The 22,508-nt window shown below is 37.6% G+C and overlaps 1 protein-coding gene across 1 annotated transcript; it reads left to right on the top strand.

Moving 5' to 3' along the window:
- Positions 1-270: 270 nt before the first annotated feature.
- Positions 271-12,016, top strand: AQP11 (aquaporin 11). Its single transcript, XM_052662509.1, has 3 exons — positions 271-889; positions 9,127-9,243; positions 11,937-12,016. The coding sequence occupies exons 1-3, from the start codon at positions 271-273 to the stop codon at positions 12,014-12,016; spliced, it is 816 nt and encodes a 271-aa protein (XP_052518469.1).
- Positions 12,017-22,508: the final 10,492 nt, after the last annotated feature.

Here is a 22,508-nt window from a genome sequence, read left to right as displayed (position 1 = left end):
GTTGGCCCCCTCAGACGGTGCCCTGGCAGAGCTCTCCTCGCGGCCCGTCGCCTCCCCCCCTCCCCAGCTCTGGCAACAAAACTCTAGCATCGAGCCGGGCAGATGGGGGGGAGTCCTTCCGCGTGGCACCCCCAGGGCCTCCAGCTGGTCTGGAGTCGGCCCGCCCCGAGGGGCGTGAGGAGGGGGCGGGGCTGAGGACTTAGGACTGCGGCCCAGAGACCGCCTCCTGCCGAGCCCGAGCAGACAGCCCAGTCTGGTGCTGAGAGAGCCATGACTGCGCTACGGGGGCTCTGGCCCGAGATGCAGGATACCTGCACCTCGCTGGGGCTGATGTTGTCGATCGTGCTGTTCATAGGGCTAGCCCGCGTGGTCACCCGGCAGCAGCTGAACGGGCCCATGGCCCACGCCTTCGTCTTGGAGTTTCTGGCCACCTTCCAGCTCTGCTTCTGCACTCATGAGTTACAACTGCTGAGTGAGCAGGAACCCCTGCACCCCACCTGGCCGCTGATGCTAATCTACTTCTTCTCATTGGTGCATGGCCTGACTCTGATGGGCACCTCCAGCAACCCGTGCGGCGTGATGATGCAGATGATGCTGGGGGGAATGTCCGCTGAGACGGGTGCGATTAGACTGTTAGCTCAGCTGATCGGTGCCCTGTGCAGCAGGTACTGCATGGGCGCCCTGTGGAGCCTGGGGCTGACCAAGTACCACGTCAGCGAGAGGAGCTTCGCTTGCAGAAATCCCATTCAAGTGGACTTGCCCAAAGCGGTCATCACAGAGGCTGTCTGCTCCTTTATTTTCCACAGCGCTTTGCTGCACTTCCAGGAGGTCCGAACCAAGCTTCGTATCCACCTGCTGTCAGCACTCATCACCTTTTTGGTTTATGCAGGTTTGTTATTCCCACAAAACACTGGGCACGCCCGGAGCTTCTATGACTTGAGACTCTTAAGTTCTTTGCCAGGATACATTCGAAACTACTACGCTTCTGTAATGTCAGTATTGGTATTTCCGTAATTCTAATCATTTTACAGCTCATTCTTTACCGATCGGGTCCAAATATAGATCCTCCATTCAGTGCTTTCTTTTTAACACCCAGAGAAAGCCACTTCTGTGCTGAAACAGAGATCATGTGAGATACTGCCAAGGGTTCAAGTATCCTACAAAGGGATTGTTGTAATAGTAGAGAGGAAAGATAACATCGGCTACCTCTTACCCACTTGGTATATAGATCCTTGCTGAGGCTCTCGCTGAAAAATGATCCTGGGTTTCAAAAGTTCCTTCCAATTTAAAGCACAAGCTACATGACTAGCTAGTAGTAAGAGTGGGAAATAAAATTCTATAGTTCTATTTCTTATTTTTCTACAAAATTACTTAAAATCATTTATTTCCTAATTCATCTTGAAATGAACTTTTAATGGCCTATCAAGAAAGATGTGTTTTAAAATCAAAACTTGCTTGAAATCAAAGATTTTTAAAAAATAATTATTGAGAAAATTCTTGAGAAAAAAGTTATTCTTGAGAAATCTGCTTGATTTTTTGTAAATCGTATTTACCTTGACAGATCTTAGATATAGTGGATATTCTAAATAGGACAGGAAAATATTCTCAATAGGATAGGGAAATTTGAAAAGCAATGATGAAGCACATCATTTTAAATGATCATAATAGAATATTTTAACTAGAACTATTATCTTAATTGTAAAATGTTTTGGAGGTAGGAATCTAATAAAAAGAATTAGTAGTAAGACTCTGTCTTCTGCCCATTGAAAGGGAAACTATGAGTAGAAGCAAACCTTAAGATAAGGACTTCTAAACATATGCTCGACTTCCTAGGTAAAATGAAAGACTTTCTGATTCATTTCACCTTCTTAAAAATCTAGCACCATCCTTTTTGTAGACTCAGATGGAAATGAGTGGTATAGGAAAGAAGGAAGGATATGTGCATATTTGAGGAGTTGGTGAGTAGTTGCTTATTAAAATTTTAAGTTTGGACTAAAGCAGAAACATCCCCTGTATATGAACAGAATCATCCCTTGCAAAAAGTTATGCCACAATTTAGCTCTGTACTTTAATAAGATGTGGTAAACATTTAAAAGATGTTTTAGGGACTTCCCTGCTGGTCCAGTGGTTAATACTCCTCACTTCCACTGCAGAGCAGGAGGGTGGGTGAAGTTGGATCCCTGGTCCAAAGAACTAGACTTCACATGCCCCACAGGGGCGCCCCCCCCAAAAAGTTTTAAATTAATACAATGTTATACAGAGTTCCTTATCCCTCTCTTGATAATCTATAAATTGGTATTCTTCCTTTTTGTACTTTTAATACATATTTATGATTTCAACAATAATACTGTATATAATATTAGCCAGTATCTATTTTATAAGTGACAAAGATTTTGAGAGAAGAGAAACAATATTTAAAATTATACATAAATATAAGGAGAGTTATTGGAAAGGACCCATAATATAACAATTTAAGATATCCAGAAATGTTCTTTTCCTTCCCCTCACATTACTGACATCGACATTGCTGAAATGAGGCTACTAATTGATGGAGGAGGAGGGACTGAAAGGATCACTAGAGCAGTGGTTCTCAACATTCCCTCTGCATAGGAATCACCTGGGGAGTGTTTTAAACATATCCATATTTGGGTAGAGAGAGTAAGATTTAATTGTGGAAAAAAACAAAATAAGATTTAATTGCTGTGTGAAGGAGCCTAAGCAATGGTAGATTTAAAATTTTCCCAGGTGATCCCAATATGAAACCAGGGCCGAGAACCACTGCTCCAGTCTAGATTTTGCTGGTCAGTTCATCACAGCCACTAGTCACATGTGATTATCAACTAAAATATTCAATTCTTCAGTCACTATAACAACATTTCGAGTACTCAACAGCCATGTGTGGCTAGTGAGTACCATATTGGACAGCGATGAAAACTGCTGGGACAGAACCTAACAATTATTTATTGTTGTTACAGATATTGATTATTATGATGTTCCTTTTCTGCCAAATAAGGTAGATAAAAATATTCATTGGGCAGTGTGCAAGCATATAGGAAATTTATGAGTTTTGGTATTTAATCCTTACAACAACCCACTGATGAATAAATACATTATTCCCATTTTAAGTGAAGTAAGTGAGGGTTAGGAACATAAAAAGACTTGTTCAAGATCACACAGCTATTAACAGAATGAGCTGGAACCATGGTTCAGATTTACACTAAAGCTTATACTCATTTCATTATCAGCATTTTACAGCATGCTCCTAAAAAGTAACAAAAATATATACATACAATTGAATATTGTTCAGCCGTGAAAAGGAATGAAGATCTGATACATGCTACCATAGGAATGAACCTTGAAAACATTATGCTAAGCAAAATAAGCCAGACACAAAGGGACAAATGTTATATGACTTGACTCTATATGAAATATTCAGAATAGGCAAATCCAGTCAGAAAGTAGAATAGAGGTTACCATGGGTTGGGCAGCAAGGAGGAATAGGGATTTTTTTGCTTAATGGGTACAATTTCTGTTTCGGGCAATGAAAAATTTTAGAAATAGTGATGGTTGAACATTATAACTAGTGCCATGAATATACACTTTTAAATGGTTAAAATGGCATATATTTTACCATACCATAACAAAATTTAACAAAGGATTGTTACCAAATAAATTTAGCAAACACTGGATTAAGCAGATTTTCTAATTTAAGACTCACAGAGTTTTATTATGCTACTGTTTATCGTGAAACTCCAAGAGAAAGATATGGAACAGTTTTTCAAACACAGGAATACTTTTGTCTAGGAATGTGTAGTAGAAGAGAGCATACTTTGGGAAATGCTGCCCTAAGCCATATCACTCCCCATTATTTTCTATGGATATAAATCATAACTTTAGGTCCGAGCTATTTAAATAGAGTGAACTGTTTCAGGACTAGCTCAGTGTGTATCTCATCAGGCAGACATGAGGACTTTGCAGGAAGGAGTTAAGAATAGATAGGGAAGGGAAGGCAGGGGAAGTATTAGCTAAGTCAGGAATTGTTACAAGTTACTTCAATATGTCCCTCTCTCTCATTTTTTAATTTCTAAAATACTATCGGGCTTCCCTGGTGGCTTGGCGGTAAAGAATCCACCTGCAATGCAGGAGACCATCAGCAATGCAGGAGACATGAGTTTGATCCCTAGGTTGGGAAGATCCCTTGGAATAGGAAATGGCAACCCACTCCAATATTCTTGCCTGGGAAATCCCATGGACAGAGGAGTCTGGCAGGCTACAATCTATAGGGTTTTAAGAGTTGGACACAACTTTGCAACTAAACCACCACCACCAAGATAATATTAGTATTAGTTTGACTAAGTTGCATGCTGGGATATTTCTTTAATCACTTGCATGTGAGGATACCCAGAAGTCTCTAATACAGGTCATATCAAAAGAACTGATTATTTAAGCTTATAGAACATAACTGTTCAGCAACAGAGCTACAGGCTCCTTGGATAGCCAATGACTAAGCATCTGATTGCATATTTATTGATTTAGCACCCAGCACATTTGTGCAGATGGAGGCCACTGATGTCTTTAACACTTATGTATTTATTGGCTTCCCAAATAAAGTGAAAAAAAGCTTTGTGAGTTATTAATGTATTAAAACTATAAAATGATTAATGCAAATTTCAAGCAAATCTTCTGTTAGGAAGGTTTAGGTTTGGGGAATTTGGTTCAATGACTAGGATAAGAGAGAACTGCATAAATTAATTAGATATTGGGAAAAAATCTATTTTACACATCCAAGTAGGTTGTATTTCTTACTGTACCCTGTTCATTTCCTTTGCAGAACTTTTATTTATATACTTGTTTTCTGATGTAATACCTGTCTTCCTCCACCAGACAGTAAGCTTTATGAGTATGGAGACTAAAATTGTTTTATTCATTATGAAACATAACCAGGACTGAGCATAGTGTCACCTGTTACAAATAAATACTCATTATTTTTAGAATGAGTAAAATGAATGAAATAGCAAATAGTCTATTCGCTTAAAAAAAATCAAAAGAAATAATACATATCTGGGTATTCCATATTTTATGTCTAAGAGCTTCCAAAATAAGCCTAATAAAATGTCCAAAGTAATTGCATTTTTACTCCATTCAGGAGCTTTTGGAATCCTTCTAAGTCATGAAGAATTTGGATAGATTATTTGTCAAAGAAGGGAGCTAAGTCCTTTATATATATATATATATATATATATATACATATATATATATACACACACACACACACACATATATATATTTACTTTTAATACAATAACCATAATGACATAGGTTCCAATCTACAAATGAAAAACAGCTTCAAACAAGGCACAAAATATTTTGTTTTTTTCTCATGCCAGTATAATACAGTGGTAAAGAGCATAAGCCTCTTGGAGTTATACTGTGTCCTTAGGATAGACAATTTAGGTCTGTTTCCTCATCCTTAAAATGGAGAATAACACTATCGCTTCAGAGTATCATGAACAATAATGTACTCCAAGTTCTTCCCACAGTAACTGGCATAGATGTCTGGTCACTGGCAAGGGTGATTGCATTTATAAATCAGTTAATTGACACTCTAGCTTTTATACAAGTCTTGCATGATTTTAGTGTCATTCTGTCACAGAGAACTTGATTTGCTTTAGGAGTACTGAGACACATGCTGCTGCTGCTGCTGCTAAGTCGCTTCAGTCGTGTCCGACTCTGTGCGACCCCGTAGACGGCAGCCCACCAGGCTCCCCCATCCCTGGGATTCTCCAGGCAAGAACACTGGAGTGGGTAGCCATTTCCTTCTCCACTGAGACACACAAGTGCCTATAATTACCAGATTTGGAACTCTGTCTTTTGACTGTCCTAATTTCACCGAGTTCACACTGTCCTCTGAGATTCTTGGCAGCCAGCTGGATCTCCCTGTTGATACCTCTTCTTCAACAGGTGTTATGGCTTCCTCCCTCCAGACATAAATACATAGTAACTAATTTTTCAGAGTCATTTTCTCCAAGTTCTGTGCCTGATGGATAATTCTTACTTTTTAAATAATTCATATTTAACTACAAAATACATGAATGTATTCTTTTTGTAAATAATGGAAACACTACCAATGAGACTCTCAATGCCTTTTGATTACCATCCTTCATGCCTGTCCCCTTTCCTTCCCTGCCTCCTCTTCTCACCAGTATAGTCCTCTGTGCCTGCGTGTCCTTCCAAACTCTTACGTACATTTATTGTACATATTGATAGGACCCTACAGAAACTATTATCAGTTTAGTTCAGTCGCTCAGTCGTGTCCAACTCTTTGCGACCCCATGAATCGCAGCATGCCAGGCCACCCTGTCCATCACCAACTCCCGGAGTTCACTCAGATTCACGTCCATCAAGTCAGTGATGCCATCCAGCCATCTCATCCTCTGTCGTCCCCTATGTGTGTTCATATTAAGATGAATCATACCTTACTTTCTGCAGTATTTTTAGTGGTGTGGTTCAATGATACTATCTTGGAGATCTGTGTTAGTAAAGACATCTTTCTTATTATTTGAATGCTGAACAGCATTCCAAATTAATAATAAAGTTATTTATTTAGCTATTTTCTTATGAATGAACATTTAGGTTTTCCCCAGTTTGTTGCTATTATAAATAAACAACCTTGTATGTGTCTATTAGTATACAGGTACCAGTAGTTCTCTAGGACAGTGGTTTTCAATGAAACAATTTTGGCAACGTCTGGGAACATTTTTGTTTGTTACATGGGGGAGATGAATATGCAACTGACATTTAATGGGTCAAGGCTAGGAATGCTAAAACTCCCACAGTGCATAGGAGAACCCCAACAAAGAATGATCCAGTTAAAATATCAAAGCCAATGCCATGTTTTGAAACTTTTGTTGACACAATGGATTTCTGAATCAGTTAACTTACGCTTAATGCTTAAAATAACAATTGTTTTTTCATGATTTTGTGGGTTAGATAGGAAATTCCCCTGAGATCATATAGCTGGACAGTTGGTTTCTTTGGAAGAGCAAAGGTGCTTTACTCATGTGTCCAGCAGTTGGTCCCAACAGCTATCTAAGATATCTCAGTTTTTTTCCTTGTGGCCTCTCATCCTCCATCAGCCTAGACCAACTCATGTACATGGTCAGTGTATTGTTCCAACACAGCAAAGAGTACAAGCCAATGATAGATTTATTGAAACCTGAACCTAGATTTCAGTGTTGCTCCTCCCATTCAGAATTCACATAGCATCACTTCTGCTGCATTCTGTTTGTTAATGCAAGTTGCAAAGCCAGTCCATACTCAAGAGAGAGGAACAGACTTGTACATCTTAGGAGAAGCAGCATCTACCAAGTGATACTGAGCAGAACTGGTGATGGGAGGATTAGAAGACAAAGAGTATGAAGTAACTGGAGTTTTAGCGTGGTATAAAACCAAATGATATTGGTGGTCGGTGGTTCTGGTGCTGAGTCCCTCAGGCTGCAGAGCAGACTGGAAGGTCACAGCCAGCGAAGCAGCAGCCCCAGTCCCCGGAAGATGTTGCCCCCAGAACCGACGCGTGACTCCTGAGTGTTAATGCCATTAAAACCCGCGTGTCGCCCGGCAAAAAAAAACAAAAACAAAAAACAAATGATAGTGTTCTTAGGCCTAACAGAAATACCAAAGACCTAATGGGAATACTGAAGCAAACTAATCATGAAGGTAATGGTTGTCTATTGATAAATGCTTTAAAAAGTCACAGGTCACTTGTATTATCACTGTACATACTATATTTTATTGTATAATCTGTGTGGAAAGATCTGTCTGAGTTCTTACCTTTCTGTTCATGGTATGCAGAACATAAGAACTCAATAATTTTTTGTGGCATTAATTTGAAATGACCACATGCCAACCAAATAATTCTGCTGGCCCCTGGCAGTTGCAGGCTCAACATTCCAGGATTTGACTATTCAAGAGTGGTTCTGAAGGTCCATGATGTGATGTCATTTATAATTGCTGAGGCATGAATATGAATTGTGCCGTGAGGCTGGCATGCTAGGAAAAAACTCTTAGCCATGGAGTGAACTCAGTTCATTTCTCAACATCTTTATCTCAACACAGCTTCAATGTTTTCAGCCTGTCAAGTGTGAAATTTTATGAAAAGGTCACTTAATTTCCAATTTTATTTCACATCATTTTATAAAAACAGTTAACATGCTCTTGTGGCATGTGTCCATGTAAAATTTGTGAAGATCTCTGATCTGTTGCTGTGGCTAAGTTAGAGGCAGATGAGTGTGCTCAAGCTTCCACATGGAACCACCACCAGAAATGTCTCTATCTCAGGGATACAATCAGGGTATGTTCTGAAAAGCTGAGCCACAGTTTTGGTGAGTACCACTGGACAGCCAGTCCAACCTCTTTCGCTTTTCCTCACTTGCTGTGTGGCCACAGCTATAAAATTCCTGGGCCCCATCTCAGAGAGCGCCTAAGTGAAGAGCTGGACCCTAAGTCCTGAAAAGCAGGCAACAGTTAGAATTTGCGCTCATCTTTCATGATTACTCAGTCACTTCTTTTTTATTAAATTTTTTTTCTGTAACCGCTTTATTGAGATATAATTCACATACCATTCAGTCACTTCTTTAGGGCTTTGTTGACAAGTTAAAGGGGAATCAATGATAATGCTTTGGTCTATTTTACTTTTTGTTCCAACACCAAGGTTATTTCTGTTCAAGAGGATCCTGGGGTATTGTACTCAGTTAAACAACATTTTCATTATATTTTCATTAATTTAAGTTGAATGTTAAGGACAGCCAAATCTGTTTGATAAAACTGTAGGAATACTAATAGAGCAGGTTAACTTTCAATGTGTATTTCATAATATACTACAGGAAAGCACTGGATGAAAATTCTTAATGTCCTTTGTCCTTCTGCCTTTTTTGCACCTGGCATATTATAATCTATAATCTATTTTTATGTTCTACAATATGCCAGGTGATTCTGCAAAGGAAAATTACAGAATAAGAAAACTTAAATACCTAAAATAAAAGTTTTATTAAGTAATCCCTGTATTTCTAGTTGCAAGAAAATGTAAGATATATGGTTTGATATCATTCTGCTTAATATGTATTACAGGAGGAAGTCTAACAGGAGCTATATTTAATCCAACTTTGGCACTTTCACTGCATTTCAAGTGTTTTGATGAAGCATTCCTTCAGTTTTTTGTAGTATATTGGCTGTCTCCTTCTTTAGGTAAGTATATTTTTATTCAATATGATGAAAAGATTAGAATATACTAAAATACGATATGGAATGTCACAAAAAAGTTATGAAATATGTCTGAAATAACATTTTATTTTGTGCAGTATCCGTTAAAACTCCTTTTGTCTTCAAAGAAACAAGTTAAGAATAGTAAGTTTGAAGTTTAATCTCTCTTTAATATGCCCTTAGATATGAGGGCAAAGAAGTGAGGAGTGATTACTTCCACTAAAAAATAATCTTTTTTTGCTAAAGGAATTTGTTTTCTCAAGTTTGTGAGCTCCAGATAGAATACTATTTAGCTCATTTAACCCATTTTGTTGAAGAGCATTTTGTGAGACAATACAGAACTATAATAAATGTAGTTTTAAAATTTTCCACAAATTGCATTCCCATTATTTCTATCTGGGTCAGATATGTAAAACTCTTCTTCTCAAATAGGTCAAATAACACAAAAAAAGTTACAAAATAACTGTAATCATGATATGCATATTCTTATATGTTATCAGCATTTCTTGATTTTGTTTAATCATCTGTTTTAAGCCTGACTGTAATTCACAGCTATAAATGAATATGAGGATAACTGGCCTTCTATTAGTTCATTCTTCTTTTTATCCACAGTTTGCATTTTGTTTCTTGTTGCTCATTTCTGTTAAAAAAAAAAAAAGGGCAGGGGAAGGGGAGGTATACCTACAGAAGAGAACATTGGCATAACAGGTTTGAATAGCCATGACACTTTACTCCTCCCATTCACCCTCCATTCCTGTCATTTAGGACTTTTCCTCACATTTAGCATCTGTTATGCTCAGTAATATCTATACTAAACATCAAGAATATCAAAAAGAAACTATTTTAAACTGCTAATAATGGTAACTTTTTTCATGTATTCATTACTAGTGTTTTCCAGTAACTTCTTCAAAGGTAAATTATCTGTTCTTGATTTTTAAGAAGTAAAAAAAGGTCACTGAAGTTCACAAAGAAATTAAAAAGGTCACTAATTGGACAGGTCTACTAAATATTTATTTATTTGGCTGCACCAGGTCTTCATTGCGGCACATGGGATCATTGATCTTCATTATGGCACATGGGATTTTTTTTTTTCCAGTCATGGCATATGGGATATAGTTGTGGCATGCCAACTCGTAGGTGTGGCACGTAGGATCTAGTTCCCTGACCAGGAATTGAACCCAGGCGCCCTGCCACCTCCTCCAAATTAATAAGATGTTAGAAATGTGACAGTAAGGATGTATTTAGAATTAATTTTCTAGCTTATACATTTCATATAATGAAAATTAGCAAATTATATTTGATTCTGTAAAATTGCAACTCCATTTTTAGGAAGTTGTAAACGTAATGTCTTCTTTTCTAGCTCCAACTTTAGAAAGAAAATGTCAAATTTTGTGAATTAGATTGATTCTGATTTTTTTTTTAATCGAAAGCTTCTGGTTGCAAAACAGGCTCATCTTTTTAAAATTTGTTAAGTTATCCAAATATTAGTCAAACCTTAATTTCCTCTTATCAAACAGGAGTAAATTATCAAACCTGCATGTGATAAAAACACATTCTTAATCTAAGTTTAACTGATTTAGAGCGTTAAGCCTAACCTTTAATCAACCCTGAATATTCACTGAAAGGACTGATGCTGAAGCTGAAGCTCCAATACTTTTGACAACCTAGGAAAAGGCGACTCACTGGAAAAGACTCTGATCTGGGAAAGATGGAAGGCAAAAGAAGTGGGTGGCAGAGGATGAAGTGGTTAAATAGCATCATTGACTCAATGGACATGAATTTGAGCAAACGCCAGGAGACAGGGAAGGACAAAGAAGCCTGGCATGCTGCAGTCCATGGGGCCACAAAGAGTCCGACACAACTTAGTGACTGAACAACAACAGAGCTTTAAACCTACATACCTTAAGATAGAACCATTAACCACCACAGATTTCTCTTAGACAGTGATTTGAGTCCCATGGCTAAGTCCCCTCTATCTGTTTCCCACTGAAAAATTTTAAATCTTTAATATAAAAATGTCTTTTAAATTACCTATTATACATATGCTAGATTTATCTGATATGACCTCAAAAATGAAAATTTACTAATGTGATTTTTAAAAGCATATTTATATTCAAGTTTTAAAATGTCAACTGAAATTTTTGTTTCAGAAACTTTGCTTAATACAGTTCTAAAAGCTACTAATGGTTGAGATTAAAATGGAGACCCAAGCCAAGTTTCTCACTTAACAAGTCAGTAATGGAGCTAGAAATAGAACTCCAGATCTTTCTATTTTATCTATCCTTTGAATTCATTATTTAGATCCTATTGGCTTTTCCAAGTATGTACTGTTTTTAATGATTCATGGTTGAAGAAAAATCACGTGAGAATATTAGACTTTAAAATATCTACATGATGGAACTTCCCTGGTGGTCCAGTGGTTAAAACTCCATGCTTCTACCACAGGAGGCATGGGTTCGATCACTGGTTGGGGAACAAAGATCCCACATGTCATGTGCTACAGCCAAAAATAAATAAAACAAAATATCTACATGTTTTATGTAGAAGTGATATAGCTAATTCTTTTAAACACATCTCTACAAATCTCTTGGTAAATAATTGTATATAATCTTAAATTATAATCACTGATCATAAACTTCTTAAAGACTGTATTATTTATTTTACTGTTTGTCTTTCAGGTATATTGCTGATGATTTTGATGTTCAATTTTTTCCTTCCATGGCTGTATGACAACCACACAACTAATAAAAAGGAGTGACTATTCTAAAAGACTCAGACTAAATTACAGGACAGTCAAGCTGGATGTGATAAAGATTTTATCACCTCAACACTGGTTGCACTGGATTCATCAATATTATCTTCCTTTGAAGAAGCTGCCTTAGAGCTTTCATCACTGGAACTTAAAAAAAAATTACTGTGAAAATGAGGTATCCTGTGTTTCCCAGTTAAGGCTTTTTCTTTTAAGTGTGTATTAAATGCTGCTAGAAAAGACTCTACATTAAGTATAAATCTCAAGTGGTAATTGTTAATTTTGATGAAAAAGAAACTAAGTACAGGGTGAGAAGGGAAAGATAATGGTGGGACCAAGAAAGAGTATGTGTATCAGGTGTCATCCGAACGAGCAAGGTTTTTAACCAAAGTACAACCAGTCATACTTACAGAATTGGAGAGGGATACTTTTCAGCCACTACCTCGCACAATGATACCATCAGCAGTGTCATCTTTCAATGGGAAAGTTGCTATTAGAAGTAGATTATCTACTGATATGGGGACTCCTGAATTTTAAATATATTCTAATTTAAAATATTTTCTCTAAATAGGCAATTTCAGAAGCTTTAGGTGAGCTGTCATTCTTTAACAGACTTTACTAAAGCACTCATACAAAGTTTAAGCTTTTCACATTATTTGACTGTAACAGCTACTTTATGAAGTACATAGGGAATGTATTTTTAATCTCCATTTTACAGATAAGGAAACTAAGTCTGGAAGGGAGTTTACTGCTCTGCCCAAGGTGAAACACAGTCAAATACCATCTTTAGACTTCTACTTCAATACAAAAATATCTTCTCAGTCATCATTAAGACTAAAGGAAAACTGGAGATTTTGAAGAAACATTAAATATTTTATAATGTTACAGTCTGTTTAGGAATTAACAGCTTTTTTCAGGCTTAAAGAACCTTCAAGTTTTCCTCTATTAGAAGCTTTCTTTTATTAAAGTTCAGAAAGGCTAAGTATGTTCTTCAAAGGAATTCCACCATCAGGGTCAGAAATGAAAGCAAAAAGGAAAAGTTGGGGGGGGGGGTGAAATAAGATCTGTTGAGTAATAATCAGTTAAGCAACTGATAAACTGCCAGGTGATTTAAGTGCTGCTTGGTGATCGGCCTATGATAGTCACTCTCCATAAACCTGCAGACTGAACTCAAAAGCTGCAGGCTACCCAACAAGGCAGCTAGCTTGAGGGTCAGGGACTTTGACTCTTGAACTTGGCAAACACAGAGGGTAGTAGTTTCTATTTTAAAAAGCAGAGTTCAAAAAATTGCAACAATGGCTAAATGAAATCTCTGACGTGTTTCATTTGATCTGCATAGTATTTCAAACAAGTTAGTATTTGTAATATTTTTTTAAAAACACAAAAATCCAGTTCTAGCTTCTCTTGGAAAAAAAAAAAAAAGATGAGTCAACATTAGGCCTGAATTCTGCTATTACAACCAAAATAACTGGTCCCAGGACTTCCCTGGTGGCCCAGTGGCTAAGACTCTGACCTCCCAGTGCCGGGGGCCTAGGTTCGATCTTTGGTCAGGGAACTAGATCCCACAAGCCTCAACTAAAGATCAAGCATGCCACAACTAAGACCCAGTGCAGCCAAATAAATAAAATTAAATTAAAAAGCCTGGTCCCTTTAAAATAATCCCTTTGCCACTCCCTATGTCTTTCAAACATGAAGCTGAATTTCACTTGTTTCATGGCTTTTTCTGTATATAATTTTTAAAAATTCATCTCTTTATCATGAAACTGTGGTTTAAGAAAACTGAGTGTTACTTTGTGAAAATACCCAGCTCTCTAAACTTCACTTCTCAGAATTAGAGGTTATGACTTCCGATGACACGGTTTCCCCTTGCAGCTCTCTCGAATGGTAGCTTAGCTCTTTTCTCTGCTGCCTCCATTAATAACGTCATCAGACCATGCCATCTTCTACCTATGCACTCCTTACTGCAATTCTATCTACTGTATCTATTGTATCTACTGTATAGCCCCCTCAATTCCTTCTTGATCTTTTAGGAATGTAGTTCCTTTCTCACTCATTCTCTATACTACTCTAGTTACATTTGCTGGTGATTTCAATACTTACAAAGATGATCCTTCCAGTATCTTGGCCTCCCACTTCATTGGCTGAACTTGAAAGGCTCTTCAGTAATTTTTCCTTTCTCTTCTGCCTCAGCTACAAATTTGGTCATAACCTTGAGCTTGTCATTACCAATAATTCAGACTCTTCTCTGACCTCAAACACCTAACCCCTCTCTCCAGCTTACTTCACCCTACTTTCTTTATCTCTAATGATACTTTGAACCCCCATGGGGAACTTGGGTCCACTGATACTACCACCATCTCTCTCCCCTATCAATTACTCTTTTGAAGCAGCTTAAATTACACTCTTGCATAGAATCTTAATTCCCTTGTTCCTCTAACTCCTCATGCTCACTTGGCTTAATCTAAATTTAATTCCAACTGTCTACTTATTCCATGCCTGCCTCCATACATGAAATATAAGAAAAACTGGATACCAGTAGGACAGTTCTTTCAAAGACTTTTGCTATAAACAAAGAAAATGTGGGTGGTATCTAAAGGGGGAAATTGGATCAAGAAAGAATTTCTTTTTTTAAGGTGGGAAAGATATTGACATGTTTACATGCTGAGAGGAATGATGCAGTAGAGAAAATGATGATGTCAGAAAGGGAGGGGAGATTTCCCAGGTTCACAGTTTTTAATAGGTAAGAAAAGATAAAAGCAAATGCACAACTGAAGGGCAGGCCTTAGCTAGAAGCACAGACAGATGGTTCACAGAGACAGGACAAAAGGTAAGAATATATGGGCAGAAGAAGAGTTAGGTAAGCAGATGTGATGATGTTGAGTCTGAAGAAGTTCACTTTTCCTCCTCCCATTTTTTTCTTGAAGCATTCTAGTCAGGCCTTCAACTCCACCATTCCACTGAAATTCCTGCCAAGGCCATCAATGACTTTAATGTTGTTAAGTCAAGGTCTCATACTTCTTACCTATCAGCAGCATTTGCTGCAGTTTATTGCTTTCTCCTTGTGAATCACTTCACTTCCCCCAAATCATTGCCTTCTCAAGTTTATTCTTCCTCCTTTCCTTCAAACTAAATGATAGCTTCCCAGGGCTCAGTCCTCTGAGCTCTTTTCTATTTCTACTTACTCCCTTGTAATTTTACCCAATCTTGTGGTTTTATAGCAACTGTATCATAACTGCCAAATTTCTATGTCCAGCTTATACAACCGTCCTGAACTCCAGACTCATAGCCATCTGTATATGAAACATCTATACTTTGTTGTCTAATATATAGCTCAATACATGCAGCCCTAGTTAAATTCAGTGTATCCGCTCTATTGGTGGTATTTGTAGTTATTCAATATTAAATCAATGCTTCAATAAACATTCTTGTGCACATATTTTTCTAGGGTAGCAGGCTTTCATACTTTTCATTATGGCCTACCAGCATAGTTTGGTCAAGCCTCCATCTACTTATTCTTGCCCAAATTACTGCAATAATTTCATGTTTCTATTGAGTGATCCCATTAAAGCAATCAAATCATGCAACACCTCTCTATTTCAGACTGAAAGGCATATATTCCTTGATTTAACTATTACAAAACTGTTGGTGTAAAACATAATGTGCTGGGAAAAACTGCACATGAATCAGTGTGATTTCTGGGTATATGGACAGTACTGCCCTATTTTAGCAATCATTTATGAGCTGCTTCACACTGTTTAAAAACATGCTATGGCAAAACTGTATTAGACTGCTAGGGCTAGAATAACTACACTTGACAGCATCCTACATAAGGAATAATTCCACAACTTCTTGCTTTTAAACGCACACAAGATTCCACAACTTCTTGCTTTTAAAAGACACCATAAACAAAATGAAGACATGTCACAGACTAGGATATTGGAGTCTAGAATATATAAAGGACAGACGATTAAGAAAAAAAATTAGGCAAAAAAAACATAAAAGAGTCACGTGTACAAAGCAGAAAGGTGTTAAATCTCACTAATAATCAGGAACATGGAAACTATAATCATGAAATTCTATTTTCATATTCATCAGGTTGGCAGAAATTCAGAAGTCTGGCAATGTCAAAAATTGATAAGGATATAGAGAAGCAATTAATCTTACTTCCTAATGGTGGAAACTATTATTATAAATAGCCACAATTGTTCTGGAGAACAGTTTAGCAAAATCTAGCAGAGTTTAAGATTTAAGTATTTTAAATAAAGTTTTTTTGGGGGGATTAGCAGAAATTAACATTTGTGGGTCCTGTTGGTCGGAAAGGTACTTCTTATTGCAGATGTAATGAAATGAAAGCTACTGCCACACACAAACACTGCATACAAGCATAAGACATGTGTAAGAATACCTGCTGCGGCACTGCTTTAATAATGAATAACTGGAACCTTAAATGCCCATCATGAGAGTGAATGAGCTGTGCTAGAGAGCTGCCTGTATCAAACTTCAAAAAAAAGACATCTCTTTGGACACATCTCTATTGGCTGCATCTGGCCTGAGTTGTGGTATGTGGATCTGTTACATGGGACCTTTCACTGAGGCACATGGGATTCTCTAGCTGTGGTGTGAGGGCTCAGCAGTTGCAGTTTGTGGGTTCTCTAGTGGGCTCAGCAGCTGAGGCATGTGGGCTTAGTTTCTCTATGGCATATGGGATCTTAGTTCTCTGACCAGATATCGAATCCGTGGCCCCTGCATTGCAAGGTGGATTCTTAATCACTGGAACACAAGGAAGTCCCTGCCTATTATCGACTTGAATGAAATTATTACAGTGCTCAGTAAGAAAAACGGCAGAAAGATTCAATTAGTTACAAAACATGCAACCCAATACTATGTAGTTTTACTGGAAATATACACATGGAGCAAAAATGCAAACACATACATAGTTATGATAAATACAAAATTTGGGACAGTGGTTACCTCTGAATAAATACCAAATTTGGGATAGCGGTTATTCCACTATTTGAGATAGTGGTTACAAAGGGAGCTTTAATTGTATGTGAGTTATGTTGGTATGTGTTATATTAGTCTTTTTTTAAATTGAAGTATAGTTGCTGCTGCTGTTGCTAAGTTGCTTCAGTCGTGTCCGACTCTGTGCGACCCCATAGACGGCAGCCCACCAGGCTCCTCCGTCCATGGGATTTTCCAGGCAAGAGTACTGGAGTGGGTTGCCATTGCCTTCTCCTGAAGTATAGTTGAGAACAATGTTATTTTCATGTGTATAGCATAGTGATTGATTATACTTTATTAAGTTATTACAAGATAATGGCTATAATTCCCTGTGCTATGCATATGTCCGTGTTGCTTATCTACTTTTTACATAATATTAATAGCTCATATCTGCTAATCTCATATCTCAAATCTGTTCCTCCTCCATTTCTTCCCTTTGGTAACCACAAGTTTGTTTTCTGTATCTGTGAGTCTGTTTCTATTTTGCATATACATTCATTTGTATTATTTTTCAATTCCACATATGTGATATCATACAGTATTTTTTTCCCCTGACTTATTTCACTAGACATAATATTTCCTAGGTAACATTAGTCTTATTAATATGCCAAAAATATTTCATGACAAATTTTTTATAAAATTAGGTAATAACTAACTTTTCCTTTACCTGCAGAGTTTTGCATTTAAACAGTGAATGACAGTTATAAATTTTCTGATTTTTTGAAACTCTAAACTGTTTCTAAACTCTCAACTGACATACAGGGACTTCCCTGGTGGTCCGGTGGTTAAGAATCCACTGTGCAATGCAGGGGATGTGGGTTCAATCTCTGGTCAGTGAACTAAGATCCCACCCTCCACTGGGGAACTCCCATGAGAACTGGAGCCTATGAGCCACAACAAAGACCCCACATTCCGCAACTAAGACTTGACACAGCCAAGTAAATAAATAAAAATAAATGACAATATAAAGCCCAGATCCCTATTCCTCAGATTAAAAAAAAAAATACATGGAGAAGGAAACGGTAACCCACTCCAGTACTCTTGCCTGGAAAAATCCATGGACAGAGGAGCCTGGCGGGCTGCAGTCAATGGGATTACATGACTGAGCACGCGTGCATGAGGGTTGAGGGAGATGGGTTGGTAGCAATAAACTGGTAGAACTAAAAAAAAAAAAAAATACAACTGTGCAGGGGACAGGTTAGTTTTCTGGTAAGGTCATAACAAAGTACCATAAAAACAAGGTGGTTTAGAATAAGAGAAATTTATTTTCTCACAGCTCTGGAGGTCAGAAGTCCAAGGTCAAGATGTCAGAAGTCATGACCCCTCTTAAAGGCACTAGGGAAGGATCTGTTCTGGACCTTTTTCCTAGCTCTGGTAGCCTCAGGCTTTCCTCTGCTTGTATACGCCTCACTACAGGAATCTATCTTTACATAGCTTTCTCTCTGCCCGTGTCATCTGTGTCCAAATTCTCCCTTCAGACAGGTATGTGTCCCTCCAGTAATGTTATATTAGGGCTCATCCTAATGACTTCATTTTAACTTGATTATCTCTGTAAAGACCTTTTATTTCCAAATGAGGTCACACTCTGAGGCTGGGTGTTAGGACTTCAACATCTTTTTGAGGGGAGACAACTCAACTCACCAACAGGGAAAAAAAACTCAAGTTTCCCTCCTACCTCTGTCCCCTACCTCTCCGAGAAATAACTTTCTCATGTATCATGTATATGCACATGACACATATAATCCCCACCGTAATTAATGGACCTTGGAGCTTACTGAGTAATGGTACTCAGGCTCTACTTTTTTTAAGGGATATAGTTTTCCATTGTACAGAGGTACTGTAAATAGTTCACTCAGTGGGAGGAGGGTTCAGAACGGAGTTGGGGCGGGGGGGACACATGTACACCCATGGCTGATTCATGCAATGTATGGCAAAAACCACTACAATATTGTAAAGTAATTAGCCTCCAACAAAAATAAATTAATTTTAAAAATATTTCATTCAGGCTTAATTACAGACATTGAGTTTATTTTTAGTCTTTTACAAATAAAGATACTATTCATATCCTTGTGCTTAGACTTTTCCTAATGTGAAAATTGATCTTTTAAATAAATTCCTTTAAGTGAAGTTTTTGGGTCTCTCATGGGCACTTTATTATTATTTTTATACTCAGCAGGTGGTCTGGATCTTTTTTTTTAATTGGAGGACTCAGGTGCACTTTCAATTTTGACTTATCTGGTGGCACAGTGGATAGGAATCTACCTGCCAATATGGGGGACATGGATTTGATCCCTGGTCCAGGAAGATTCCACATGCCTTGGAGCAAATAAGCCCACGCGCCGTAACTACTGAGCTGCACGCTGCAACTATTGCACAGCTTCCCCACAGACTATGCTTTGCAACGAGAAGCTACCACAATGAGAAGCCCTTGAGCCGAAGTGAAGAGTAGTGCGCCAAAACTAGAGAAAGCCCCTGCAAAGCAACGAAGACCTAGCACAGCCAAAAATATTTTTTTAATTAAAAAAATAAATTTTGACAAACAGTATGTCCCCTCAGTTTTATAAAAATCTTCCTTAACTTTAATTAAATACAACCCCAACTTATAAAGTTTTTTTTTTTTTTTTTTAAGTTTAGGCTTGCAATTGTTTGGTTGCTAAGCCTCAGTGTCTCTTTTGCAACCCCATGGACTGTAACCCACCAGGCTCCTCTGTCCATGGGATTTCCCAAGCAAGAATACTGGAGAGGATTGCCATTTCCTTCTCCTGGGGATCTTTCTGACCCAGGGGTTGAACCCGTGTCTCCTGCACTGAAGGCAGATTCTTTACCACTAAGCTACCAGGGAAGCCCAGCTGTAAATTCTGCAAGCCAGTATCCAAGGATCTTTTCTATTTGAGGTAATCCACCACTGTGAGAATCTGGGCAAGGGCAGTGCCCTTCCACAACAGAAGCTGAACAGGCCAGATATTCCTGTTTTCTGGCAACATACAGAGTGCCAATCAGGACCTTGTGGTCAGTCACTCAAAGACACCAAACAATTAAATCAGCCTAACACCCAGAGGAATCACATCTTATGTAAACCAATTGGAGTCCCTAACCTTTTTCTGAGCCTAGTTTATTTCAGCTTTCATGCCCATTTCATGAGCTACCAAATAGCCTTCTAATACTTTTTTTGTCCTGCTTAACTTAGCCAGTTTTGGATTTATTTACAACCAGAATTTAGGCTGGTAATTTTGATCATACTTTTATGAACATAAATTGATATACTAACCTCATATATATTTGCATTATACACTATGAAGGTTGTTATTTTGGGGTAATATGTATTTGCTTTTCTAATTCTGTCCACTACTTACTACTACTGCTACTGATATGCCTGATGCAACCACCTTTTTCTCCTTTTTAACCTGTTACATGCCAAAGAAACTAGATGCTCAAGTATAATGGACTTGTTTGTAGAGCAAGAGTACAGACTTGTAGTGAAGGCCTGAAGGTTCTTTGAGAAAAAATGCATAATTTTATCACATCTCTTTTAATTGCTCAGTGGAATTTTAAATATTAGGCATCTCAAATGTATTCTAAAAGGTGAGTTAACATTGTATTTGTAGCCACTTCTTTCTGTTATGGAAATAATTAATTACTATTGGTAATAATTACCATTTACTGCGTCATCTTTCAGGCACTGTTGTCAGTGATTCATATAAACTTCAAAATAATCCAAAAATAAAATCGTAAGAATTAGCCTTATACACTTTTATTTAGCCTTCTCATCCCCAAGTTATATATTTCTATTTTTCTTAAAATTATTGTTAAAAACAATTCTAAGTTCCACTGCTCTCCCAAAAAGTTTTTCTGATTTCTCATCTGAAGTTATTAAGTCCCCCACATTAGATATTGGTTTTATCTACATAGATAAGAGTAGACAGAGCAATATGGTAATGAAAATATTTTTCAATTTTACCTTCTTTGTCATGGGATGGCAGCAATTCTATTAGAACCCTCAGAAGGGCTTTTCTTAGAATTAACAGAAGGAAATGGCAACCCACTCCAGTACTCTTGCCTGGAGAATTCCATGGACAGAGAAGCCTGGTGGACTATAGTCCATGAGGCTGCAAAGAGTCAGACACGACTGAGTGACCAATAAGTCACAGAAGGTGGTATTAGATTCACCCATTCTCAAAATACTTGAAAAACCTGATTTGTATGAGAATTAGCTACATAGTGACTCTATTTGAAATACTGCAGATAAATAAAACTTTATCTAAATATCTAAAATCTCTCTGAGCAATGAGTAATCACACTTGTCTTCCAGAAGTAAAGGGCTATATACCACGATCATCTGTGCATAATCTCTAGTCTTCAACAATACCAGCAAAGATCCCAGCAATATCTCAAAATACATAATCAACAAACAGTTAAAGAAACCTGTGTGAAAAGTATCAATATCTGACAAAGTAATCTAAGGGAGGCAGAAATCCACTGGGATATTTTAATGAATTTATGTTTTAAACAACAGAATCTAAAATAGATGACCACTAACTAGCCTTAAGGATATTTTAGATGACTCATATTATGGGGGGAGAATGTCTACATCTTTTCTTTAAACTCTCTACCTCAAGAAATAGGAAACAAACCAATTCCAGTAACCCTAAAAATTAAGTTCAAATAGAATCAAGAAATGTTGGTTTAAGGTCATTTAATGGAATAAAGATCACAGCACCATGAAAAAAAAAGATATGTTGGCTTAGTGATCATTATGAGTTTTTAAAAACAGCCTGACCTTATCTTTTCTTCTCACCTTCTCTTATTTTCCCAAAGCTATGGGTACAGCTCCTACTAATACAGAATGTTACAGTTGAATTTTTTAAAGTCATTCAGACATTGAAAGTTTAGTTCTCTTATTTTACAAAGATGAGGAAGTAGGTCCAGAGGAGTTAAATACTGTCTGCCAAGTCAGAACTAGATGCGTGGTCTCCTGCATCTTAGCTGACTGCCTTATCCACAATACCAGGCTGACCACAGCAGCGCCTACAGGAAACACAGTGCACATGATCTCAACATTTTGTCAGCATGTTATCAAAGAGCACTAAATGTTTCACTGAAAGTCATGATTACAAGTATGTAAGCATGACTTTAAAAAGCAATTCAAATAGAACTTCTAGGAAGAGCCCATGAGATACATGGACTGCTTACTGCAGAATGGACAAATGTCTAGGACAGAATCACGAGTGCTACTGAGACTGTTAGCAGAGAAATTTGGGAACTTCCTGTGCTATCCACTGAAATTTTAACACTGAAAACCCTGCAGTAAAGAGAAAATGTGCTTCCTTTCAGCTGCTGGTAGACGGTAAGGCTGTATGGTATTTGGGAGCACAGGCTTAAAAATCACAGCTCCCTATCTATATGACCTTAAATGTTACTTTACCTCTCTCTGTAACTGTCTCCTCATCTCTAAAGTGGGATCATAAAAGCACCTATACTTCATAAGGTGATTAAGAATATT

This window comes from Budorcas taxicolor, chromosome 25 (assembly GCF_023091745.1).
Source record: "Budorcas taxicolor isolate Tak-1 chromosome 25, Takin1.1, whole genome shotgun sequence".
NCBI classification, from domain to species: Eukaryota; Metazoa; Chordata; class Mammalia; order Artiodactyla; family Bovidae; genus Budorcas; species Budorcas taxicolor.
This window is presented reverse-complemented; position numbering and strand designations above follow the sequence as displayed.